Source organism: Spinacia oleracea, chromosome 5, assembly GCF_020520425.1.
Source record: "Spinacia oleracea cultivar Varoflay chromosome 5, BTI_SOV_V1, whole genome shotgun sequence".
NCBI lineage: Eukaryota > Viridiplantae > Streptophyta > Magnoliopsida > Caryophyllales > Amaranthaceae > Spinacia > Spinacia oleracea.
The window spans coordinates 10,605,164-10,633,077 of NC_079491.1; the positions used below are offsets into that span (position 1 = coordinate 10,605,164).

Here is a 27,914-nt window from a genome sequence, read left to right on the forward strand (position 1 = left end):
GCTTCATTTACTCATTGTTGTTAATTTGGGGTTGATTGCAGACTAATTAGCAAATATCTAATTCCAAACAATTTGAATCGAGGGCTAATGTTTAATCATGGGAGAGTTTGGGTTAGATTTGTGCAATACGGTTACATTCAGAGAAATATGAAATTGGCTTAGGCAAACCAATAAGGATGAGGAGAGTTCGGTCTACTTATAAGTCTAAGTTCAACACTAAAATCAATTGGCAATAGTGGGAGTATAGGGTTTCAACACTCCCCCTCACATGTGAGTGTCCTTAGAATTTTGAGCACACCAGGAGGTATTATAGCCCTCATTGGGATTGAACATCCAATAGAGGTCCCTTAACCAGTGGTTAATTGGAAATGCCCAGTTATAAAAGCCCAACAAACCCGGGCTCTGATACCATGTTAAATTCAGAGAAATATGAAATGGGCCTAGAAAAAGTATTCAATAAGGAGGAGGAGAGTTTGCTCCACTTATAAGTCTAATGGAGGTTCCACGCTAAAACCAATTGACAATATTGGGAGTAACTCCTCAAACTTATAAGGTGATATTTTCTCTATTCTTTCTCCAATGTGAGACAACTCACATGTGGACAACATAGGGTTCCAACACATCTCAATTTATGGTCCTTATATTTGCATATAACATTTATCCTTCACTTTAATTTAAATATAATTATTTAAAAACTTCCAGCTCCTTAAACGATTCTAGCAAACAACTCATTTAATCAAATATATTATAAGTTTCAACTACTACTTTTTCAATTTGAGCGAGTTATTATTTCCATTTCTGTTTGTGTTCTCAGAACTAGAATGAAAAAGTTGTTTAGTAGGAAAACCACCTCTTACCAAAAAAAAATGTAATACTTTGAAGAAATTAATATAGAGTTTTTTACAGTAATTAACTAGCTTGAAAGTAACAGGCCGGGAAATCTTTCAGATTAATTATTAAACAAAGGCCCTTTTGTGATCCATGGCTTATCAAGTTGGACTGGTTCAGAATACAGCCGAATAAAATGACTGGGCTATACGGCCCATATTGGATAACCTCAAATCCTCAATTTTCAACCGACTTCTAGATGTATTGCTAAAATGACATGGGCTCATTTAACTTGATGTCGTCATGTCGTCTCGCTCGTCTCCACTCTCTAGCACCTAATTTTATAAAAAACGTTATTTAGTTTTGCTCTTCTTTATTATATAAACAAACATGACATTGTCACATTGGATATTTGGATTGTACTACATTGGATATTTGGATTGTACTACGTGATAAACTACAGAAGATAATAATATTGATTGACGATAATATAAGTGAACAGCTTAAACATAACTTGATACATTATTGGTTTATATAGGAAACCATAACATAACTCTATTGGATTTAGAACTCTATTAGATTCTTAAACTAACACAACTCTAGTTTCCTAAATATACTAGAACCCTAGATATACCATAACTCTAACACTCCCCCTCAATCGTAACGGCAGTAACACGAACGATACAATTGAAGTGTAAAATCATGACGACCGAAGCTATCAATCTGATGTCGAGACAAACAGTTACACTCCTGTTCGTTTGTTGCACTACACTCCGCGGTAACTAGTGACGACTTTGACGATGCTAGGACACGTTGAGGAGACATGCTATGAGCTTACGGATATCCTGAGGGTGGCTGAGGTGCCCGTGGAGGTAGAAATATTGGACGAGGTGCCCGTGAAGGTAAAAATACTGGATGAGGTCGTGGTGGATTCGCTGCCAATGTTGGCGCTGGCACAAGGGGTGATGCACAGGAGCACCTGTCCGAGGCAGATCGTGGGAGTGTACCCACTATTACAGATGCTCAATGGCAGGAACTTATGGCTGCTGTAAAGGGTTCCAAGGCTTCTACTTCGCCAGATGCTAACAAACTTGGTACGTTTAATTCCATTGAGTGGATTATTGACTCAGGATGCTTGAATCACATGTCTGGTAATATTGATCTATTTACTGAATTGTTTGATATTTCGTCACCTGTTGGTCTGCCCAATGGAAAAAGTACTACTGCTACAAAGGAAGGAAAAAATATTTTGTCTGATAATTTAATTTTGGATAATGTCCTCTTTGTTCCTGCTCTTACTTGCAATTTAATGTTTGTGTCTGAAACAAAAATTTATTGTTATGTTCACAAACAAGCTATATACTATTCAGGACCGCAGTTTGAGTCACCTGACTGGCGCGGGAGAGAAGATTAATGGGGTCTTTATTTTTCGTCCCGTCCGTTCTCAGAATCTTCAGGCAAACAAAGTAGTGGTTTCATATGCAAGTTTGTTATGGCATATGCGTCTTGGTCATCCGTCAATGCAAGTAGTCTCTTCTCTTCCTAGGGTGACTAGTAGTCGTATAATACTCATAATAGTCGTTCTTGTTCTTTCAATTGTGATATTTGTTTTATGGGGAAGCAACCCCGAAACTCGTTTCCTTTAAGCAATAATAAAGCCTCTAGATTATTTGATTTAATACATTGTGATATTTGGGGTCCGAATAAAGTTGTTGCAAGTTGTGATGCAAGATTTTTTTTCTCACAATCGTTGACGATTATTCTCGTGCCAAATGGGTGTTTCTTATGGTTGGCAAATATGAAGTTGCGAAGTTAATTCAAGAATTTTGTGCAATGGTTAAAATCCAGTTTCAACGTAAAATAAAAGTACTACAGAGTGATAATGGTCAAGAGTTTCTGAGCTTAAAACAATTCTTTGCTAAAAAGAGAATTTTGCATCAAACTTCTTGTGTTGACACGGCCCAAAAAAATGGTAGAGTGGAGCGTAAACGCCATCATATTTTGAATGTTGCTCGTGCTTTAAGGTTTCAGGCTGTTTAAGTATTTTTGGGGTGAGTGGGTTATGACTGTGGATGTGCAAAAAATTAAAATAAAAGCCCGGGCCTTTTTATTTACAAGAGTTGTCATACTTTTACTTTGTTTATATTTGATGATTTATACTTAAGAATTATTGATGTTATGTATTGGAAAATTAATATAAAAGTCAAGGTGTTACCAAAAAAAAAAAAAATCAGAGGAAGTAGTTCACTACTTTACTCCAAAGTCCAAACACTATTGCTGTATACGCCTAAACTAAGGCAGCAACGATAAATGTGACTACACATCTAATCCGTTTCAGTCTTCAATTAGCAACTTCTAATTCCATTCTTAATGATGAAAATAATGTATATTTGTCTATTTGAATGTTGTTGTAAACTTGGAATCTGATCGACAACAAGTTGCCCAATTGAAGGATTTAATCTTTGAAAAAGAAAAATGGGAAGGAATAGCGGAAAAGCAAGAGTAGTAGATTCGGCGGCTTAAATGCTGGATCTGGTGATCTATGGCTTTGCTTCACAATTATAACACCACATGCAACTATGCTACCACCATGTTCCAACTTGTTCTGTTCGACGTCACATATATTGTTTTAATATCATGTGTCCCATTTTACTTACCCGTTATTTGTGGAAAAACTTTTTAATAATTTTTCCGTTTTTTTTAAATGACACAATTTTTTAGGCACATTTGTCAATACATGATTTTAAATCTTCACTTTTATGAATAAGAAAAAATTGTAAAAATTTGATATTTAAAAACTATTCAATAATACTAATCTAATAAGACCTCACATGACTATGTTTCTTCTTAAATATAAATCACAAAAGAAAGTCAAATGAGTTTGTGTGAACAGTGTCAAAAATCACATTGTGTCAGCGAATAAGAAACAAAGAAAGTACTCCCTCCGTCTCTCAATACTCACACTGGTTTGACCGAGAAAAAAAAAAGGTCGATGGCCGGTCAAATATGAGTCTCATAGACAGAGAAAATTATGTCTAAATGGAAACGAGATAACTCGTACACAAAATAATTAATACACCACGTGTTCCTGTATGAATATAGAGGTGTCGTCTGAGCTAGCTGAGTCCAATATCCGACTATAAGAACATCAAACATTAGCATAGGAAAGATACATTTTGATGGAGTCCTAGAGGACGTACAAGTACATACGGAGTATTAAACTTGAAGTATATTGAGAATACTAATTCGAAAAGTACTCCGTACTATAGACTAGTTTTATTTTTTAAAGTGTTAGTTGCAATGTGATAACGAGAAACTTGGTTATAAAAGAATATGCATAGGACATTATAATTAAAGAAAATGGAATAAATGAAAATAGTAAAAATATAGGGTTAAATGATTGGTGTTGGAAAAACAAATATAGATCATTTTAGCTTGCATCTATAAATCTATAATTGTAGTCCGTAATCCATATATGATAATTCCACTAATAGGGCATGGATTGTAATTAGACATTGTGTTATTGTGTAGCAACGCGGATTGGCTAACGTAGTGGGATAGATTAGTGGCGGTGCCCGTACGGGTTCAGTGGGTTCAACTGAATCCGTACTGGCATCTGGGGAAAATCTGAATAAAACAAACTAAGTATATAAAATCTTTTACACTTAATATGAAGGATAAATGTTGATGGCTCAGTGGTACTTAACCCGCGTGTAAGTAGTTCTTTGCTTTTGTGTTGGTCACGGGTTCGAACCCTTTGCCCCAAACTTTTTTGTTTTCTTGCTATTTTGTTCATACATTTGGATGAAAACGACATTTCTTTCCCTTTTTTTTTGCCTTGGACACACCCATATTATTATTGTTAATTTAACTTTGGGACAGAAATATTTGATTTTATTATATTTTTTCCCCTTTTAATGATATCAATAACTAAGTTGTGTCATGTTCGAAAATTTCGAACCCGCCACTGGGATAGATAGAGGCACGTGATAGATGTAGGGCAAAGTACGCACATGAAAGATGTCCTCTTAATTGTATTTGTATCCCATCAACTGTAAATTGTAATGTACTGTTTCCAATGTTTGCGTCTTTGATTCTTCCTTAAATGTCTTCACATTTTCACATGTTTCCACTTCTCCCTCAATTTAAAATGAACATGTATGTAGATTGTAGAACAAATTATAACTACGTACCCGTAGTATTATCTGATAAAACTGGTTTAATGGTAAGGTTTGTATCTCATAACATTAAGGTCGTAGAATCATACCTTAATACGAGGTATTTTTGAATTGAAGTTCCATTACTCTCTCCCTTGAATATAAACTTGAGACGTTGCTTATATAGTGGAACCGGTCAAAGTATGCGATACAGAACACACATATGCAGAATATTCTTCTTAAAATTTAGGATATATTTTGTAAAGGAATATATTTCTACATATCTTGTTGGGTCTTGTTAATTTCCTCTTATGATTAGGAATACCATTATACAGAGTAGTCCTATGAATAATGAACCATGGAATACAATAGAGATATGGAGTTTTCACAAATCTAACAGTATGAACAAATAAGCCATAAATCATTGCAATTTGCAAGTGGTGCTATATATCTTTTTGTTCCTAGATTGGGCAACTTGTAAGTGTAAAGCAAGAAATTAAACACAACTACTCCGTAGTGCTTTTGCCACTATTAATTATGAGTGCAAAGCTTTGGATATGAAGCGTGATCGAGTGAGTGAATATGGGAAAGGTAACACAGATTCTCTGTAATCTAACTTCAAACCGCATTCAAAAGTAAGTTTTATTTCAGTATTTAATACATACAAAATGCGTACACTCTTAATGTTCTCTATACCTAGCCTTCTAAAGATGGTGGTGGCCGGGCCAGGCCCACATTGTATCATGCAGGGCGGGGCCAAATCGAAAAGTTCAAAACAGGGTCCAGACCCGACCCAAGCCCACGGGCTTTCGTGCCAGGCCGGGCGGCCCGTCGTGTCTAAAGAGAATTTTACTAAATTTAACGTGCTTTGTCGTGTCGGGTCGAGTCATGTCGTGCATTGTCATGCTTTTTCCAAAAAAATTAAAGCCCACTTCCGCCCCACAGCCCACGACTTCGTGCCCGTGTAGGGCCGTGCTTTTTTCGTGCTCATGTTGGCCGGGCTATTTTCGTGCCGGGTCGGGTCAGACTTCGGGCCGGCGCGGCCAACATCCATCTTTACCTAGCCCGCGAACTCGGGTCATGTTGATATTGAATTCACAAAACAAGGTCAGCGATATTGGCGGGAGATTGAGAGGAAGGACATTAATTTAAAAGCAAGGTAACAAACTGAAAGTCAATGCAAAAGTGTAGCTAGCTAGCTTCTAAACATAGTTACTAATTCCTAATAAATAAATCTATAAATAACCCCAATTAAAAACACAAACCTAAGCATTAGGCATTCAACATTAATCTTCAAAACAATAAACATGGCGAATACGAAAACTCTTACTGTGCTTTTAGCTCTCCTTGTTCTTTCTATGCTGGTCACTGAGGTATATTGTATAATTAGTTTGAGCCTTTGAGGCATTTGTTCCTTTAATGGTACGGTGCACATTTTTTAATTGACCTTTTTTTTGTTTTACTTGTAGGCTTTTGCAAGGCATTACCAATATGGGAATGGGAGTTTGAAGCCTAAACGTAAGTAAACTACTTGTATATATATCATCTTCTTTTCAATAGTTTTTTCCTATACTGGCATATACAGAGTATACCTTTACTACTTGGCGTATGTCAATACATACGCTTATGGAGTATTTATATACATAGGCATATACGGTATTGATTCTTCCAAGGGAATGTATTTGATCATAATAAGGAGTTTTTAGATTGAAAACCAACAAATAGTTTCAAACAATCAAAATACTTAAGATAGTCATTAGTCATAGAGTTATAGTTTTATAGACTACTCCAAGTCATTCCTCAAGATCTCATCAATAATGTCTAAAACATGCATGTATATCTATACCTACTCCCTCCGTCCCTTAATTCTCGTACCGTTTTGACCGGACACGCTTGCCAATGCACATTTTTGACCATCAATATCTTCAACTACATATTATAAAAACTTATTTTTTTTCAATATTATGAAAATATATATTAAGATAAAGCCAACAATATATTATATACTAACATTTGTTTTTGCATATACTAGAAATAAAATAGGGTCAAAGTGAATTATATGAATAGTGCAAAAAGTCAAAACGGTGCGAGTATTAAGGGACAGAGGGAGTAGTATTTAAAAAGCGAAATCATAACTTATCAGATGACACGTGACATCTCCCCCTCTTATCCATCAAATTGGTTTTTTACTTTTACTTTTTATTGTTTGCCTATATTTTACAACTTAAACGCATCTTCTATTTAGTCTTTCTCATTCCACATCAATTCACAAACAGTCAAATATATTCAGTCATTCTCTTCCCATTCATCTCCCCCCTTTAACACTCAAAATTAATTAATCATTTAATTTAAATATTCTTTCAACCATCAAATTTACCTCTATTTAAATGATATATTCTCACTAAAATCACAATTTGTCAATAAAATTATAATTTTAAAAGGCGGCTAAACAACCAATATATAACTGCCCGTTCATAGAACGGGCTCAAGAGCTAGTTTTTCATTGAATTCTAAAACAAATAGAATAAAGCATTTCGTATTAACAACTACACTAGTGTTTGGACTCAGATGATGTCCCGAGTCATTGCTATAGGTAGATGACACGAAATGACATGTGTCCAATTAAATGAAGAGCGACATATGATATGACATATTTTTTTTAAACGTCTTTTAATATATTAAATTAACTAATTTTTGGGCCCGATCGATGCCACGGATTACTACATCAATTACATTCACATTTACTTATATATATTTTTTTGCTTACACCTAAAAAAAAACATTTGTTTTTTTGCAATAATAACATAAAACATGTAATAGTTTGGTGACAAAAGCTTTATTACTTTATTATTTGGTGGTAAAATTTTTATTATTTTATTGATAGTAAACCAATATAGAGTGTTACATGTCACGTATATTTTTTTATAGACGTCTTTTAATATATAGTATAGATTAATATAGAACCACTTCGTATACTACGGCACTACACTATCTTAAACAACTTCAAACTTGAGTTTTCTTGTCGAAAACCGACTCTGATCATTTATCTATCGACAAATCTACATTAATTATCCATATGAAATGTTTATTGTTAATTGTTATACACTTTTTTTTTTGACGACACTTTCCTAGCTATTACTCTATTAGCAAATGATTTCGATCTATTTCAATTAGACCATCAAGGAGAAATTATTCCGAGGAGGAAACATTTTAATGTTATTTTGTAGTAAAATGGTTATATTAATAATTTGATTCGCTTATAAAATTGAACAGAATGCAAAGGACGATGTAAGAAAAGGTGCTCAAAGGCTAGAAAAACTCATGAATGCATGTTCTTTTGTGTCAAGTGCTGCCGAACATGCCTTTGCGTGCCACCAGGTACATACGGCTACAAATTTCTCTGCCCTTGTTACAACAACTGGAAGACCAAGAGGGGAACTCCCAAGTGCCCTTAATCGCCCTTTCTTTAATCTCGGCTATTTATACATAGAGATAACGGAGATTGCTATATCTGTCTCGAAAGTTTTCTATCTACCCCGTATAATTATATATGGGTGAACTAGGAACTAAGGACTAACCCTACTATCTACATGACCACGTAACTCTACTACGTAGGTTGTGATTTTCATTTTGCTGAGGAATTGCATTAAGATTTTACTACTAGAAAATTTGTGTGTGCACTTTAGTTTTTATTTTATTTTTATATTGTTAAGATGTATTTATTGGCTAATTATCCCATTGCTCCATTAGAGGGTCTATAGTTGTGAACCCCACAATTGAGAGCGTGATTGGGCTTACATTTTTGGCCATTTTGGTGTTTAATATATTACCTCTGTTTTCTTCTCTTCTATGGAGTATTTTACTCACTTTATTTAATTCTCATTATCATTTTCTTTAGTTCTATTCGATTACTTTACTTTATTACATTTGTATGTCAACATTTTATCCATTTTTTGTCATTTGCTAGCTACTCCAACCTTATGTGGGGGGGGGGGGGGGGGAGTATGTTCATATATAAATTCCTTAGTATCACTACTAGAATATGAGTTATTAATGACAATCTAATAATGACCGACCCAAAAATCCCGTCGTAAATGTTTTTTATGACGGGGCTAACAACTAAGTAGAGACAGGAACAACCGTCGTAAATGGCTTTTACGACGGAATAACGACGGAATTTTCCATCAATGACGGTCCCCTTTTATGACGGTCCACCTTGTAGCTAATCACTGGAATTGCTCTTATGGTCTATAAGTAGGATATGGGTCCAAAAACATTGGACCTTACCTCATCCAACCCATATCACATAGACTCATACCTCTTGTCCATTTTGTTCTTAATCAGTTCATAACAGTCTTGATATTGGAAAATGCTTTAAAAAAAGCTAGTATATATAAATATATAAGGTTTTAATCGACGCCCATGTTAGCAAAAAAAATGCCCACGTTTATTAAGTGAAAGTACAATTTTACCCTTTAAAAAATTCACCTCCACGCACAAGTTTCCCCTATTCCGGCCCATATTCCGATCGCCCACAAAACACGAACTTCCGGCCAAATCCAATATTCCCCACCACCCAAAGGTTCTCTCCGACCACCCCTACACTTTCCGTCCTCACTGTCACCCACATTGTTTCTCACTTTCCGTCCTCACCTCTTCTCTGTTTTTGTCATTCGCCCGAAAAATAAGGGAAGGGAGGAGACGAGAGTCGCCAAAAAAAAAGGAAGAACATGGGAAGGGGGAGGACACAACTAGGAGGGAAGGTCGCGAAAAGGAGGAAGAGGGGGGAGGGGGAGGACGCGGCTAGGAGGAAGAAGGGAAGGGGTTGGCCACTGATAAAGCAGGGGAGAAGAAAATTGTCGTCGGCGAAGAAATGCACCACGCGCGTAGCCGACATCGAAAATGACTCCAACGATAACGATGTCGCCGCCTTCTCCTTGCACCACCGCGTAACGTAAGGTTTTGTAATTTTGTTTTTTTGAAAAGCTTGTCGCGCACAGGAAATACGGAAGGCAGTCGTGCTCAGCGACACCGCGGCCGCGCACATCTTGTGCATGACATATCGCCGACGCATAACCTATGTGTGGCTGCCATGTCAGTCCTGTACAGTCTATGCGCGATAATCTAATTGAAAGTTTTAATTTTTTCCCCTTTTTCTTTTACTTTTCTTTACTGGAAATCGTGTTTTATATTGTTTTTATTTTTTTTATTTTTCAATTTGTTTTTATTTGAAAATATATATATTTTTTGTTATTTGTAATATAATAATTTCCATTTATTGTTAATATTTTATAAATTTTCTGGCATGTTTAGCGTTGAAAAAATTGTATGTTATTATTATTATTATTATTATTATTATTATTATTATGTTTTAATTAATTACTACATATGTTATTACTTGACGTTTTATTATGTCATTATTATTATTATTATTATTATTATTATTATTATTATTATTATTTGCGAAGTTAACGAAAATGGTACTTGAATTTTGAATGTGAAAAAAAATGGCTTTCAACAAAGTTGTCAAAATCGGGATTCTACTTTTTTGCGATTGCACCATAGTCGGGGAGAATTTTGCTTCTAAGACAATGTTTAATGACATGTCACAATTTTACACACATCAAATATTTGGCCCACATTTTCTTATCATTTTCGGATTTTACAGTATCATTTCCTACACTCTTAAAATTAGATTGTAGAATCTGAAGATTCTACGTACAAGTATAATCAAGGTTTTATTCTCAAATTTCATTGAAACTATAGGTGAAAAAATTAATAAATGAAATATACACGCCGTAGTTGTTTAATTACTAGCTAAATAAGAAATAATTAACAATATTTATCTATATGTTAATAACTTTCTCAGCGTGATTCAAATTTACGAGGTTTTCACTAGTCAAGAAAAAAATGTAGAATCGTAGACCGAATTGTAAAATCATATCTGAATCGTAGAATTGTAAGATTCTACGATTTAAATAGTGATTTTAACAACCATGGTTGCTATAGGGAGAGGAATTGGTTGCCGAAGGAGAGGGGGAATAGGCTGTCGGAGGGAGAGGGGTAAAATATGGGTGCAAAAATAGAGAGGGTTGTTTTTTTCCGTAAGCGCAAAATCATACTTTCACTTAATAAACGCAGACGATTTTAACTAACATGGACGCCGAATAACGATACACTCTATCACTTCTCTCATACTACGTACCGTAACATTCTGTATGTGCTAAAGAAACTACAACCTACGTATGAGTGAGTTGAGAGTATGAGACTAAATGTCCCAAATAAAAAAGAAGAGAAATAATGACTAATATAATTGTTATACGGATGGAACACTACAATAGGGGGGGTGAATTGTAATATGGAACTTGCTAGCCAATTTTTGCGGAATTATAAAGAACATAAGCAAGTAGAGAAACAATGCAAGAGAGATTTTACGAGGAAACTTTCCAGGGCCCAACTGGAAAGAAAACCTCGACCCACTAGGGATTTCAACTCAAACTCTTTTCACTATAGGGCAACAACTCAGTTACAATCCTATAAGAAACTCGGCCATTACTTGAGTTCCTCTACGAACTCAAGTTCCCAATAGTTGTTCCCTCAAACAACTACGCTCTCACTGACTTCCCTAGAAGTCTCTCTTGACTCTTAGACTTCACTCAAAGCCTTTCTGCTTCTCTCTCATAGACTTCACTCAAAGCCTACCCAAATACATATCAGGAACTCACTCAAGTTCCTGCCCCATACACATCAGGAACTCACTAAAGTTCATGCCCAAAACTTGATACAAGAATTCACTCAAACCCTTGACCAATTCCCCATTACAAGAGTTCACTCAACCCTTGACCAACTCTCAAAATATTGATGATTGATAATTGATTAGTATCCCTCTAGAATGTAGCACGTGAAAAACCAATGGGGAACATGTCACTCGTAGGAACTTGTAACTCGTAGGAACTGACTCAAAAACGTGGAATGAAAAACATATTCTTCTATAACATTATTCCACAGCCAACCCTTATGGAATGACACAAGTCAGACACTTTGGAATGAAGATATAAGCCTCTATTTATAGTGTGCACAAGACTTAACCATAATCCCACTTATTCCTCCACTAACAGTAAGTTTCCTAACTTCTAGGCACTTAACCATGATCAGTTAGTTGGGGAGAAACTTGGGGAGAAAGCAGTCAAAGTCTTGGGCACAACTTATACCATGTTTACAGTAAAACAGTTAGAGTAAAAATAGGAAACAAAAAGAAAATAAATACTTGGAGAAAAAGCAACGTTTTATCAAAACATAATCCAAGAGATATTTTTCCAAAACTCGCTTTTTATTTATTTTCTTATGCAAAAATATTTTACTGAAAACCTTTTCATAAACGTGAAATAAATACATGAGTTTTCGTTTGTGGAGGAACTTGCGTTACAAGTTCCAACACTCACAAACTCATTATACGTATTATAAATTTTGACTCTTTATTTTCCAAAAGCAGGTAAGATAAAAATAAATAAAAGATGCAATTAAAATCAGAATCCTAATTAAAGTTTATTTAATTTAAAACTTATCTTTTATTTTAAAATAAATCTTATCCTAAAATAACTAGTGCATATTATCTAAAACTCTTAACCAAGTAGAGATTTATTAAGAAACAAAACTCTAAATAATTCCCTATAGATTACGATAATAATATGCAACATATTCACCGACTCTTAGATGCTTTTGACTCTAAGTTCCACGAGTTCCTTTTGACACCTTGTTTCATTTCCTTTCACGCTAATATATACTTACATGAATCCTAGAAAATACTCCCTCCATTTCTAAATGTTGTATCCATTTGGAATCTTGGGGGGTTTTTAAGAAAAATAGAATCTTGGTTTGTATGGGTATAAGTGTAATGATTGGGTGTAAGAGAAATGATTGTGTGTAAGAATGTGTAAGAGATTCTTTTTTAAAGATTAAAGTAAGGAGAGAGAAAATATTAAAGAATTATGGGAAAGGGGATATTTTCATTTAATTAATCAAAAATCAGAAAAAATCTGATTGAAGTGGGGACCAAAGTACATGAGGTGGATTTATTTCATCCAATGAGATTACAGCAACAGAAAAAAACGGAGGGAAGACTTCCCAAATTGGGAAAGTCCACTTCCCTTTTTACACTTCCCTCCAAAAACAGAAATTTACCAAAAAGTTTTCCCTCCAAACTTTTTCCCTCCAAACTTTATACATTTACCACCCTTTATAAATAGGGAACAATTTCTACCCAAAAACCCTCATAAATTCCAACTGTTTTAATATCAGTTACAACAACAAAAAACCAAAGGCAATAAATGCACTACAATTAATCAGCAAGGGGACATTAATGGCTTCAGATCAAGAGGAGGACGAGTTCCTCGGTTTTTCCGATGATGAAGGAGACGGCACGAACTCTGATTCAGATTATAATGATGATGAAGCAACCCAAAATGCTGTAAGTGAAGTAAATGCTCATCAAATAGGGGACTTTGAGCAAAATCAACAATTGCCAGATCTGAATGAAGTGGGACAAGAATATGCACAAGAATGTGAAGTGGGACCACATCATACATCAGGTATATCAGATAACCACTCAGTTCCATTTTTGTTTGATTTGAACATGCCAACACAACAAGAGTTCCCACCATCTCCAATTCATCAAACAGAAACAGAGCAAAATCATCATAAGCCTAGAACCCCAAGGATTAACAACGAATTAAGGTTGGAAATCTTGTTGTTCCTTCTCTTAAGAAAAGAAAAGCATTCAGATGAACTCATTCATGGGACAAATAGGCAGGCTGTTATAAAGTTTGGTTACACAAGGAAGACAATTAGACTAATATGGCAGAGAGCATTGGCACATAAGGCAGCCATGGATTCGTATTTCTATGATAGCAAATATCACAACTGTGGGAGGAAGAGAATTCAAGTAACATATGAGTCTATAGCCTCCATAGCCATGGGGGATAGAACAACCATTATTGATCTAGCAAGGATGCAACTAGGGCCATGCTAATCAACTACCTAATCCCAGCAATTAAAGAGAAATGGCCACCACATGAGGGGGAAAGGGTGATATACATCATTCAAGACAATGCAAAGGCACACATTTTGCAAAATGATCAAGAATGGCAGCAACATTACAAGCAAGATGGCTTCACATTGATATTGACTCAGCAGCCAGCAAACAGTCCAGATTGTAACATATTAGACTTGGGGTTCTTTAGGTCAATTCAATCACTAATGCACAAAAAGATGCCTAAAACAGTTGAAGATTTAAGTGGTGCTGTGACTGAGGCATATAATGAACTGCATGCAAAGACTCTATCTAATGTGTGGATGTCACTTCAATATGTTGGAAATGAAATTTTGAAACACAAGGGGGACAATGACTACCAACTCCCACACAACAAGAAAAAGATTTTAGAAGATGAGGGGAATCTGCCAGAACAAGTTAAGGCCCCAAGGTGGGCTGTGAATGAATGCAAACAACTTGTTGATGAATGGAGAGCAAATCAGTGAAGTATAGAGCAAGAACGAGAGATTACTTTTTGTGTTTTGGGAACATGTTTTAAAAGTTACAAGAGCAAACAAAATGTCACTTTTGTAAGCTTGAATGAAAGCATCACATGTATTTAAAACATTTTGGAAGCAACATATCAACTGGAAGAATGAATGAATCAATTTGTTGTTGTTAATCTTTAGTTTTTGTTCATCATACTCACATATTTGTAGTTATTCATGTACATTGCATATTAACATATGATTTCAGGATTATTCAAAATCATAAGGGAACATGTACATTGCATATTAACATATGATTTCAGGATAAGTCAAAATCATAAGGCAACAATGCACAAGGCAATATGAACAAGACAGCATCAACAAGGCAACAATAACTAGGCAGCAATGCACAAGGCAATATGAACAAGACAGCATCAACAAGGCAACAATAACTAGGTTATCACAATCATAGTTTAGTTTTTGTTCATCATATTCACAATCATGTTTCTTATTTGTAGTTGTAATTGAAACACAAAACACCAATTTAATGAGTCAGCCATTCCTTAAACCATTAAGGGGACAACTTTATGTTTTCAAGGCAACACATGAATTCATTTTCAAGCCAAGGCAAAGCATGGGGACATGTTGTTCTCAGTTTGTATGTGTTCATCATCATTGAATCCTAAACTTTAATATCCTCCTCCCAAATGGAGTGAATGACTAACACAAACAGAAATGGGAAAGGAAAGTCACTCCATTTGACAGAGGATACTAAAAGTGTAGGAAACTCAGGACATGCAAAATCACAACTCTAAACACATCAGCTTCAAAATGGAAAGAATGAATATCACATCATTTTCAGATGGAATTTATTCCCATTTTGAAACCGATGCGTCAAAAGATGTAATATTCGAGTTACTAAATCATTTCATCATTGAACAACTCAAAAAAACAAGGCCATGAGCAAGGCAGCAAAGGCAAGGTATTTACTTACAACATACTTAGAAAGTCATATGCAAAATCACTTCTCTAAACACATCGGCATCTAAGTGGAAAGAATGCATATCACATCATTTTCAGATGGAAAATCTTACCACCTAGATACCGATGCGTCAACAAAAGTAAAATTCGATATGCTTAAACCAATTCATCATTGAACAAAGCATGAAGAAGAAGGCATCAAGTACATAGAAGCAAGTACACACAACCATCTCAGAATGTCCCCAAGCATCCCTCACACAAACCCCATCCACCAACACTTAGCTCCTGAGAAGCATTATTCATGCTAATGGCGCATGAGTGTTAATGGAATATAGGGTTTGAGTGTCAGCAAATGAAGACTCATCATAGATGACTCAAAACAAATAACAAGGCAGCAATGGACAAGGCACAACAATCTCAGATAGGTTGATTTACAGCATATATGTAGTATGTTTCCAAATTTTAACAATGACCAAACTCACACATGGGACATTAGCAAACATTAGGGTTCCAATCTCAGAGTTGTTGAATAGCATCATTGATCTATTGTATCAATATTTTCTCAACTTTAACATCCTTTTGCCGAACGGAATGATTGATATTCACTACTGATCATGTGAAATGACAATCACTCCATTCGACAAAAGGAGTTAAAGGACAAGTATTGAAACATAAATCTCAGGATATCAACCTTTAACATCATTGATTATCATTAACACCACAATCAAACATGTTGTTTAAGTGTCATGGTGGTCCTTCCAAAGGGAATTGACAAATTGTGAACTATCGCATTGGATATTTAAAAATAAGTCAATCCCCTTTGAAGGACCACCTAACTAACAAAAGTAAAACATGCATGACATCAAAATTCATCTCAGATGTCCCCAAGCATCATTGAAACAAATTCAACCTACACACACTTAGCGCCTGAGAAGCATCATCACTGATACTAATGGCAGCACGAGTGAGTGTAGGTAACTTGAATTGTTTCTCAGCATATGAAAGACTCATCATCGATGTAACTTGAATTGTTTCTCAGCATATGAAAGACTCAGCATATGAAAGACTCATCATCATGTTAAATTTGGTCTCAGATGTCCCCAAGCTTCATTGAACCACACCATGTTCACAAACCATTAGCACACAAAAGCCTCATACAGCCTACGGCTGGATGCTAATGGCGCACTGTGGTTTATGAAACATGGATAGTTTCTCAGCACTGAAAGACTCATCATAGACCTCATTCAAACCCTAACATCACAGACCAAGCATTCAGGAAAGACAAACAATAAGAGGGGACTTTAATGAAACTGTTTTTTTCCAATCACATGTTAAAATTTTATTCATAAACCCATCCCATATGCTTTCACCCCTCTCAAGGCAACACTAATCAACCAGCAAACATATGACAGTTTCAACAGGCAACATTATTAAATCAGCAAGCACACAAGGCAACATTCATCAATCAACAAGGCAACATTCATCAATCAACAAGGCAACATTCATCAATCAACAAGGCAACATGTTTCAAGCAACAAGGCAATAATAGAGGACATGAATACACTCCAAACCCTATCACATCATCAACAAAACAACAACACCCCTTGCCAACAACAGATCACAGTTGTTGGCTACTCCACCTTATGTCTCCACAGCTAACCAGCAATCCAAATATAATTAAAAGAGGGTTTATAGAAGACACACTTATCTCTAAGCATCATCAACACCCTTAGGTGGCTTTTTTTTTATTTCATCTTCCTTCACGTTTGGGGACGAAACCGAACATTGCCCATCAGAAACCTCTGGACCAGCAGTTGTGTTCTCACACTCACCCACATAGTATAGGTCGAATGAATCAGAGTGATTGGGTTCCTTGCAATCAAGAGGGGACATAAAATATGTTTAATATATTTCACATCAACTTAACAAGATCAAAGAACAACATCATCAAAGTAATCATGGAATTGAACATCCAAATCAACCAAAACAGACCAACATTCATGGTATTCAACATGCAATTTAAATAAACTCATAAAAATCGAGAAAAATCAAGGGATCTCTAACATGCAATTCATGAACTTCATCATTTGACAAAAAAATCAAGGGATCTCTGACATGCAATTCGAAAATTTATCATTTAACAAAATAAATCAAGGGATCTCTTACATGCAATTAGAAAACTTCATCATTTAACAAAAATTATCAACGAATCTCTGACATGCAATTCGAAAACTTCATCATTTAACACAAAAATCAAACATTTATGGGACATGCATGATCACAAAAAATGAACCAATGTTAAATCTAAAACAATTCACAAAAATCATCAACAAATGAAAAAAAATCATTAAAATTCACAAAAAATCTCAAAAAATCAGAACATGCAGAGTAACCCTAATTTTATTAGAAAACCTACGTTTCAACCAAAAATCACAGATTTTCTCCAAGAAACACAAAAAATCCCAAAAACAGAGTAAACCCTAATTAACTCGAAAAATCAGGAAAAAAAACCCAAAAATAAGGAAATATACCTCATCAGATTCGTCTCCTCCAAAGAATCTCAGATCTGCTGGTGTGGGGACTCGATCGTCGTATTTGGACTCCACCTCTTCACCAGGCTCCACTTCCATTTTCTCAAACCAAGCTTTGAGATAATTTCGGGTACTCGTGTTCTCCTTCTGGGCCAACCTCAAATTATTCAGATACTCGCCAGAATACGAGTGCTCGTTGTTGGGACAAATGCATTTCGAGCCCCAATCACAGTTTGAGTCAGGAATTCGTTGCCCAGAAGTACCAACCGAATAAGTCGGAAGATATTTGGAGGAAGAGGATCCCATTAAGAAATTAATAAAACCCTAATAAAACTCCGATTTTATCCCCAAAAAAATTTCACCAGAGAATCGATTACCAACCGGGATTTGGGACGACAAAGGGGACAAAACTAGAGGGGATCTCACCGGAATGTCGTTCCGGTTAAAGTTTGAGAACAATTTTGAGCGAAAACCCCAAAGATCTGAGAGATCTCACCAAAAAAAAACGAAGAACAGGGGCGGAGAAGGTTAGGGTTTTTAGAGAAACAGAGAGATTTCTTGAGGAGAGAGAGGGAGACAGGAGGAGAGAGGGATCCGAAGAGAATGAGGAGAGAGAGGGTGAGAGGGACGGGTTATAAGGAGAGAGAGGTGAGAGTGACGTTAGGGTTTTATTAATTTAATAAGGGAGGTGGGTGGGTTAAATGAATAAAATATTATGGGTGGGGAAAATTAGGTGGGAATATGGGTATATTCTTTAGGTTTTTTGGTTATTAGATTGAAATATAAGGGTATTTTAGGAAAAAAAGTATGTCCAAAAATGGAAAGATTCTAAGTGGATACAACATTATGAAACGACTAAAAAGGAAACGGATACAACAAAAAGAAACGGAGGGAGTAGACTCTTATTTCCTGTCTTCATGTTCCATGCTGCTCCGCATGTTGGTTGTTCCACCTCTGGAACTTCTCGAACCATGTTCCCATCAGGAACTTCTCGAACCATGTTCCCATCAGGAACTTCTTTATGCCTGCTTGATCAGTTTCTTTGATTGTCCAAGTCTGCATGCTTTGACCTTCTCTTGTTCCTACTCTGGAACTCCTGGTTTTCTTAGCATAGAAACTTAAACATTTATTAGTTAAGTTTGCTTGTCATCATCAAAACCATTTGGGTCAACAATAATACATTGATTGGCTGACTAAATATGACCAACGATTAAGATTTGATATCTACAAGTCTACAACTAAGGGTCCAGATTAAAAAAATTATCTACATTTTTTTATTGTACCTATTTAAAAATTGTACGGAGTAATGTAATTCCATACTACGTATATTTCAATCGTTCATTTTCAACTTATTATGAAAATAGAAATAGTTGATGTATTTAAATATTTAAATGTCCAAACATTTCAAACTATGTCCGTCATTGCTTACATTCTTCTGAATCATGCATGAGAATTTGTCACGTTTATGAATATTAAAAAATAGCACCGATAAATATTCATTTACGTTATCACTTGATTCACTACCCATGTTACATTTGCCTCATACTTGTACGTAATGATTTTAATTTCAAATAATATGAAATGAGTCAAGGCAACTCAATATGGAGGAGAAGGGTTCGACCACTTATAAGTTAAATGCAAGATTCACAATAATATTAATTGGTCATATTGGGAGTAAATGAGTAACTCTATAAGCTTATAAGTTGATATTTTCTCTTCTTTTTCTCCAATATAAGAAGAGAAAAAGAAGAGAAAATATTGAATTTCAACACCTCCTTAAAGAGATATTTCATTTGTCTCTCAAATATTGCATCATGTTAACTTTACGCTTCATAACAAATGACTTTGAATCTTATTGTCTCTTGAATTATGCACAAATACAAAATTATTTTGATATTTAGAAAGATATATATCAATACGAATTTAATAAGATTCTAAATGATTACATATTTTCTTACGTATGTAATATAAAAATGGTTAAAGACACAACGTAAGTAGCATAAAAATAAAAATAATGCGATATATATGAAACGGAAGAAGTATGCGTGTTCATCTGAATATCATTTATCTAAAAGCTAACACGAGTGGTAAAAAAATGTTTATGCCCCGTTTTGTACATATTTCGATGAAAAAGTTGGCATATGTATATATGTTGTGTAATGCGTTCTTAATAACAATCTAATCTAATTATGTTCGATAATTGTCGTAATAATATTATTTAGTAAATATTACGCAGTAGCGAGTTTAACCATGCCTTGTGTATGTTATTCAGTTATTGGAAATTAAAATTGATAAGGAACGAACTAACACAACTACACAAGTATTCGGGTTCAAAGTTAGGGATATGTAATTTTAGCTAGAGTACGACGACTGCCAATCTTTTATTGTTCGTTCAATTTGCCAAAGGGTGCAAGCAGTGGTAGATCTAAAAATGTATTAAGCGAGGTCATTATTAAAATTTATTGGAAAATTAACATAATTAAGTACTCCGTACTTTTTAATACGAATTAATATAAATTTAATAAAATTATGCAATTTCTTTCACCAACTGGGAAGTCAAGTGACCCCATTTGGTATTCATTGGCTTCGCTACTGGGTGCAACTAATTTTCTGATTTCCAATTTGTTTTGGGTTATATTTTAGCTTTTAGTGTTTTATTAAGTGTATTAGTGTGTCTCGTGTTAAAAGGGATGACAATGTTATCATAACTCAAACACCTTATTACGCCAGTTCTTTTTGGAGTTAAACAGTTTTGTGATTACTATTGTCCTTTTGATATCTCTATGTGTGTACTCATGCACAACGATTAATGAACTAGCCCATCTTCCGCCCCGGGAATATAGACAATGCGGTACTTTGTATATGAATAAAAAATTGCACTTACTCCGTTTGTTTTTACTTGCAAGGTTGCTCACTTTCACGTATGACAATGCATAATTTTGATTAGTGTCTTCAATTCTCTTCAATAAAAAATTATAAAAAGATGATATTTTGAAATTACACATTGACAATAACTTATCAAGATCTCCAATGACTAGGTTTTATCTTACATATAAATCACCAACAATAGTACGGTAAAGTAAAACATGTGAATAGTATAAAAAGTCCAAACGTTGCGAGTATTAAAAACGGAGGAAGTATACTCCTTGAAAGTTAGGGGAATGTAGACAATGTAGTACTCCTAAATGATTACTATAATTGGGTGAATGAACATTTGTAGAATTATCAACTTCTCTAATTTGATTCAATTAATTGATTGATAACTAGGCAGCCTAAATTATTAACACAACTCTTCACAAGAGGAGGTCAGCGATATTAGCGGAGAGAGGGACAATTTAATTGACATAATTTGAAAGTCAATGCAAAACTGTAGTTTGTTCACAATTAAGTTGCACCAAATTAATCTATAAATACCTCATTTACATCGATCCCAAACATAAGCAACCCACAATTAACCAAGAATTCTCTTAAACACCCCTCTCCTAATTGTTCTTTGAAGTTAAAATGGCCAATATTAAGGCTTTCTCTTTGCTTTTGGCTTTCCTCGTCGTTTCCATGCTTATTGCAGACGTTTATGCTGGAGTCAACTATTACGGGAATAACAGTTTGAAACCTTATCGTAAGTAATTATTGTAATTGGATGTTATATTATAGTAGTACGTGAAATTGTAAAGTTATTTTCTTCGTTTACACTAGTAATTAATTTGATTTGATTTGATTTGATTTTGAAATTGAACAGAATGTCAAGGACGTTGTACTCAGAGGTGCTCAAAGGCTAGAAAAACTCATGAATGCATGTTCTTTTGCTTGAAGTGTTGCGCCACATGCCTTTGCGTTCCACCAGGCACCTATGGAAACAAAGAAGTCTGCCCTTGCTACAACAACTGGAAGACTAAGAGGGGAACTTCCAAGTGCCCTTAATTTCATTGCATTTAGAGATGGAATAAAGCTCTAACATTTACGTATTACTGCTGTTTGGGCTCCCAATTGATTCTCTATTGGGCCACTAAGTCCAAAGCCCAATGGCTCTAAACAAACAGCATCAAACCCACCAATGGCTAGTCAGCCATCCATCAAGGCCCAAGGCCCAATAGCAATAAATGACCTATGGGCATTTATTGTGCAAACACTATAAATAGGCCGCCAAGGCTCACACCTCAAGGTACGTCGAATTTACCGCCTTAAGACTACTCTTCTAGAGAACTTCTCTCTAGAATCCGAGCATCATTCTTACTTAGGCATCGGAGGGGCTTTTCTCGGAAACACCCCCGAGGCTAGTAACTTTGCTATTGTGCAGGTGAATTCGGACTCCACTCATTCAAACAAGCAAGATCTTCAACACATACAAAAGGGCCTTCATTCGAAGCCCATTGTTTCCATCTTTACAACACCGGAACAATTTGGCGCCGTCTGTGGGGAAGAACACTTCAAAGCCTTTGAAAGACATCAATCACCTCTTTCCGCGAAAATGGTGAACGATGTTGTTAACAACTAAGACGACGATATGATGGTGCGGTCAGATTCAGAATCTGACCAAGAGGGGCACCCTCAATCGATGGCGAGGTCACAGCCAAGCAGAGCTACGACCGCCACAAATGCAGGACCTCCGATTCCAACTAGGGAAGAGCTCACTGCGGCCATGACCATCATGCAAAACTTCCTCTTCAATGAGAAGCAACAAGGGCTGGCAAATGACCGCAGAGAAGAGAGGAGGACCAGGCGAAGGCTGAACGAGCCACCCAGTGTGGAAGTGTCCAGACCCGAACGAGAACTCCTTCCCTTGACAGGTACACACTTGACGTCGAGGTGGATGGAAAGCACGTGGGACACCCAAAAAAGGGCACAACAGCAACCAGATTGGTTTGCGAGACCATCGCCTACTCCAACAGCTCTCCAAAGCGAATCAACTACCCGTAACACTCGGATCCGAAGCTCGGTGCTCAGCAGGTTGAGACCCTCGGTCCATTCAAGGTTAAGACCTTCGATCCATACGAGACTCGGGGTAGGTGAGTCGAGCAGGTCTGGCGAACGACCCGAGGTCAGTAGCCGAGAAAGAAGAAGAGACAGGAGGCATGATCGAACCCCTAGCCCCCATCGTACGCCCGAGCGTTCTAATCACAGAACCTCGGCAAACAAAGGCATCAGGGCTAGACTCGGGAAAAGAATCATGACTCCTACGTCATCCCCTTTCTCGGACGAGCTGATCATGGAAGAAATACCGAAAGTAAGACTGCCAGCGCACCTAACCTACAGCGGAATCACAGATCCGAGGGATCATGTCATCTCATACGAACAGCAAATGTTCTTGAGTCCCTACTCCGAAGCATGTTGGTGTAAATACTTCCCAACCACGCTAACCGGAGTGGCGGGAGAGTGGTTTAGATCGCTGCCGAAGGGATCGATCAAGAGCTGGAAAAAGCTGAAAAAGAGATTCTGCACACAGTTCGTGAGCAACAATCGCCCCGAGCGAACCACAGCAGAACTGACCTCAATCCAACAAGAAAGAGACGAAAGTCTGAGAGAATTCATGGCCAGATTCATGAAAGAATCAACAAACATACCAAACTTGCAGCCAGACGTGGCCATCTTCGCCTTGAAGCACGCGCTCCAGGAAGGGAAGTTCCGTGACGAACTCTCAATGAAGAACCCCTCCAAAATAGCTGACGTGCTCCAAATGGCCGATGCGTTCATCAGAACCGAAGAGTTCAACAAGGCCGCTGCAAAATTGAAGGGATCGTCAGATCCGAGAGACACAAAGAATAACCAGAGCAGGCCCGAGGGCGGCTCAAGGAAAGGGAAAGAGAAAGTAGGAGCTAGAGAGATGAGCCCGAAGAAAGACGGGAGAAGGGGTGAACTTCAACCCAAATACACCAACTACACTCCACTAACTCTGCCCCGAAAAGAGATATTTAGCCTCAACAGAAATGATGAAAAGTGGAAACTACCGGGGAAGCTCAAGTCCAACCCAGCTCGGAGAAACAAGAACAAGTGGTGCGAGTTCCATGATGACTTCGGTCACCATACCGAAGAGTGCAACTCGCTGAAAGATAACATTGAGGACCTCGTTCGCCGAGGCTACCTGAAACAGTACTTGTTAGACCGAAGGGAGGAAAAAGAAAAGGCCGCAAGCGGCAAACAACACGAGCAACCCCAGAAAAGGGTCTACGAAGCAACAGGGCACAAGAAAAATGACATCCTAGTGGTGTTCGGGGGACAGAAGTCTGGCCAGGCCAGCAAAAAACACCTAAGAGCCCTCTCCCATCGGGTCAACTTCAGCGCGGTTGGAGACAACCAACCACACCCCCCGAACATGACCTTCACTGCTGATGATTGCTTCGGAGTCCAGTACAAACATGACGATCCTTTGGTCATTTCCATGGACCTCAACAATCACAACGTACATCGAGTGTTAGTCGACGGAGGAAGTGCCGTCAACATCATCTTCAGAAACTGCTTCGAGCAGCTGATCCTCGAAGAACCAGAGGAAGCACTGACGAAAGTCAGTTATCCTCTGATCGGATTCAACGGATCCGCAGCTATCCCTCGAGGAAAGATCACCCTGCCAGTCACAGTGGGCGAAGGCCAGGCAGCAAAAACCCTTCGGGACGAATTCTTGGTGATGGACTGCGACTCCGTATACAACGTAATCATGGGGAGAACCATGATTCACAAGATGCAAGCAGTCCCCTCCACATACCACCAGCTGATGATATACGTCTCGGATGCAGGATTCGCCGAACGAATCAGAGGTGATCAAGAAGTGGCGAGAAGAACCTGCCACACTGCTGTCCGAAAGCCCAAACTAGGGGACGGCCCCGAGGAGGAAAAAGGAGCTACGGGAGAGGAAAGCGAGGCAAAAAGGAGAAGAGCAAGCACGAGCAGCTTGTCTCCCGCGGAAGTTGATGCTCGCCCCGAAACCCTATCCCCCGAACCGGATCAAGAAATGGAGGATATCTTCCTCGAAGATGATTCAGACAGGAGCGTCCGAATAGGCAAGGGCCTAAGCTCGGGGCTCCGAATCGATTTGATCCGATTACTCAGGGATCATAAAGACATCTTTGCATGGTCAGCAGCAGATATGCCAGGGATAAATCCGAAGCTGATTTGTCACAAGCTGGATGTCAACGCTGAAGCTCGGCCAATCAAGCAAAAAAAGAGAAATTACTCCTCGGAGAAAAACAAAGCCATCGCCGAGGAGGTTAAAAAGTTGCAAGAGGCCGGATTCATCGAACCATGCATGTATCCGAAGTGGCTGGCCAACGTGGTGATGGTCAAGAAAGCGAACGGCTCATGGCGAATGTGCGTAGATTTCACAGATCTGAACCGAGCCTGCCCCAAAGACTGCTATCCCCTGCCAAGGATAGATCAACTGGTTGACTCCACCAGCGGCCATGCACTGCTCAGCTTCATGGATGCCTTTTCAGGCTACCACCAAGTATTCATGCACCCCGATGACAGGGCAAAGACAGCGTTCATCACAAGCGCAGGAGTGTTCAACTACAAAATGATGCCTTTCGGCTTGAAAAATGCCGGAGCCACCTACCAGAGGTTAGTTGACCACGTCTTCGCCGACCAGAAAGGGAGGAATGTGGAGGTCTACGTGGATGACTCCATCGTAAAAAGCATCAAGGAGGAAGACCATGTCAAAGACTTGGCAGAGACCTTCGGAAATCTGAGAAAATACAGCATGAAGCTGAACCCAAAAAAATGCGTCTTCGGGGTGAAGTCAGGGAAGTTCCTCGGATTCATGGTGAGCGAAAGAGGAATTGATGCGAACCCAGACAAAGTCCAAGCGGCATTGGATTTACCCGAGCCGAAGACCAAGAGAGATGTGCAGAGGCTAACCGGCAGGTTAGCCGCACTAACAAGGTTCATATCAAAAGCCTCGGACAAGGGAGCTCCCTTCTTCAAGGCACTGAAACCAAAGAACCTCCCCGGAGGAGAAGCAGAACCAGTCAAGAAAAAGGGGGTCCCGAGGAAAGTGGATCCCGAACTGATATGGGAACAGGAGCAAAAAGAAGCTTTCCAGCAACTCAGAGCCCACCTAGCTCAACTGCCGACACTGGCCAGACCAAAGGAGGGGGAAACCCTGTACCTATATGTCGCAGTTAGCCCTGGAACCGTCAGCGCAGTGCTTCTTCGGGAAGAAGAAAAGAAGCAACAGCCAATCTACTTCACCAGCCGAACACTCACAGGGGCCGAAACCCGGTACCCACTCATCGAGAAAGTCGCATATGCAGTAGTGGTAGCTGCCCGAAAACTGAGGCCATACTTCGACTCCCACCAGATCACAGTGCTAACTGACCAACCGCTCGAAAAAGTACTCGACAAAATAGAGAGGTCAGGAAGATTGGCTGCCTGGGCCTTCGAACTATCAGAGTTCGGCATCAAATATCAGCCGAGGACAGCAATCAAAGCACAAGCATTGGCAGACTTCTTGGCCGAGTGCTCATACCAGGAAATGTTGGATGATACGAAAAGCACTTGGGAGGTCTTCACTGACGGATCTTCCACAATAAACGGCTCAGGGGCAGGAGTTGTATTGATCCCCCCGACGGGGAAAAGCATAGAGTATGCATTGAAGTTCGGCTTCAAAGCAACCAACAACGAGGCCGAATACGAGGCCGCAATCGCAGGGATAGAGCTTTGTTTATCCCTGGAGGCCGAACATGTTCGCCTCAAAACTGATTCCCAGCTTGTAGCCAACCAGATCCGAGGGGAGTATGAGGCCAAATGGCCCAGCATGACAGCCTATTTAGCAAAAATTAAATCCTTAACGTCAAAGTTAAGATCCTTTGAAGTCACCCTCATTCCCCGAGGACAGAACACGCAAGCAGACGCACTGTCAAAACTCGCAAGCTCAACACTCATCGACCTAAACAGGTCGGTCCACGTGGAAGTTCACCAAGAGAGAAGCATCGACTTGCTACCCACCACAGTATGCAGCTTACGTACCGAACCTAGCTGGATGGACGCAGTAGTTGCATACAAAGAAAGGGGAGAACTCCCCGAAGATAAGCTGCAAGCGAGAAAACTGAAAAGATTCAACAGATGGTTCATCATCAGCGCCGAAGGAGAGCTCATGAGGAAATCATTCTCTGCTCCGCTGTTAAAATGTGTGGGACCAACAGACGCTGACTACATCCTAAGGGAAATCCACCTCGGGATATGCGGAAACCACATTGGAGGTAGGACGTTAGCACATAAAGCCCTTCGGGCTGGGTACTGGTGGCCCACTATGGTTTCCGAGGCAAAGCAGATGGCAAGAAAATGCGAGAAATGCCAAAAGTTCGCACCAGCCATCCATCAACCAGCTCAAACCCTACAATCAACACTGTATCCCTTACCATTCGCACAGTGGGGGTTAGACATCATTGGTCCCTTCCCCTCAGCAACGAACCAGAAGAAGTGGTTGATTGTAGGAGTCGACTATTTTAGCAAATGGATCGAAGCCGAAGCTGTCTCCTCCATCACCGAACCCCAGGTCCGCAAGTTCATATGGCAGAACATCATCACAAGGTTCGGCATACCAAGACTGATGGTCTTCGACCACGGGAAACAGTTCGACAACACCCCGTTGCAAAAGTGGTGCAAACAGTTCGGCATACACCTAGCATACTCGGCAGTCTGTCACCCACAAAGCAACGGGCAAGCCGAAGCTGCTAACAAACTCATCCTCAACGCACTCAAGAAAAGAGTCGAGGATGACAAAAACAAATGGTTAGAAGAGCTACCCGGAACGCTATGGTCCCTTCGGACCACTGAAAAAGAAGCTACCGGACAAACACCGTTCCACCTTGTATACGGATCCGAAGCTGTAATCCCTGTGGAAATCGGAACAGAAAGCCTGAGGATCCAAGCATACAACAGGTATGATGGGCGCCAAGGAGAAAGCAACAAT

At 38.3% G+C, this 27,914-nt stretch overlaps 3 protein-coding genes across 3 annotated transcripts; 2 read left to right on the plus strand and 1 right to left on the minus strand.

Moving 5' to 3' along the window:
• The first annotated feature begins 6,100 nt into the window (after positions 1-6,100).
• Positions 6,101-8,830, plus strand: LOC110798688 (gibberellin-regulated protein 6-like). The gene is made up of 3 exons (XM_022003875.2): positions 6,101-6,358; positions 6,455-6,503; positions 8,259-8,830. Exons 1-3 carry the CDS (start codon positions 6,293-6,295, stop codon positions 8,438-8,440), a joined length of 297 nt encoding a protein of 98 aa, XP_021859567.1. The 5' UTR covers positions 6,101-6,292; the 3' UTR covers positions 8,441-8,830.
• A 6,576-nt stretch (positions 8,831-15,406) lies between these two features.
• LOC130461946 (uncharacterized) lies at positions 15,407-18,764 on the minus strand. The gene is made up of 2 exons (XM_056830256.1): positions 18,014-18,764; positions 15,407-17,354 (listed from the first exon to the last, which is right to left on the minus strand). The coding sequence occupies exons 1-2, from the start codon at positions 18,317-18,319 to the stop codon at positions 17,193-17,195; spliced, it is 468 nt and encodes a 155-aa protein (XP_056686234.1). The 5' UTR covers positions 18,320-18,764; the 3' UTR covers positions 15,407-17,192.
• Positions 18,765-21,441: 2,677 nt separating this feature from the next.
• LOC110798694 (gibberellin-regulated protein 6) lies at positions 21,442-21,984 on the plus strand. Its single transcript, XM_022003883.2, has 2 exons — positions 21,442-21,632; positions 21,753-21,984. The coding sequence occupies exons 1-2, from the start codon at positions 21,518-21,520 to the stop codon at positions 21,932-21,934; spliced, it is 297 nt and encodes a 98-aa protein (XP_021859575.1). The 5' UTR covers positions 21,442-21,517; the 3' UTR covers positions 21,935-21,984.
• Positions 21,985-27,914: the final 5,930 nt, after the last annotated feature.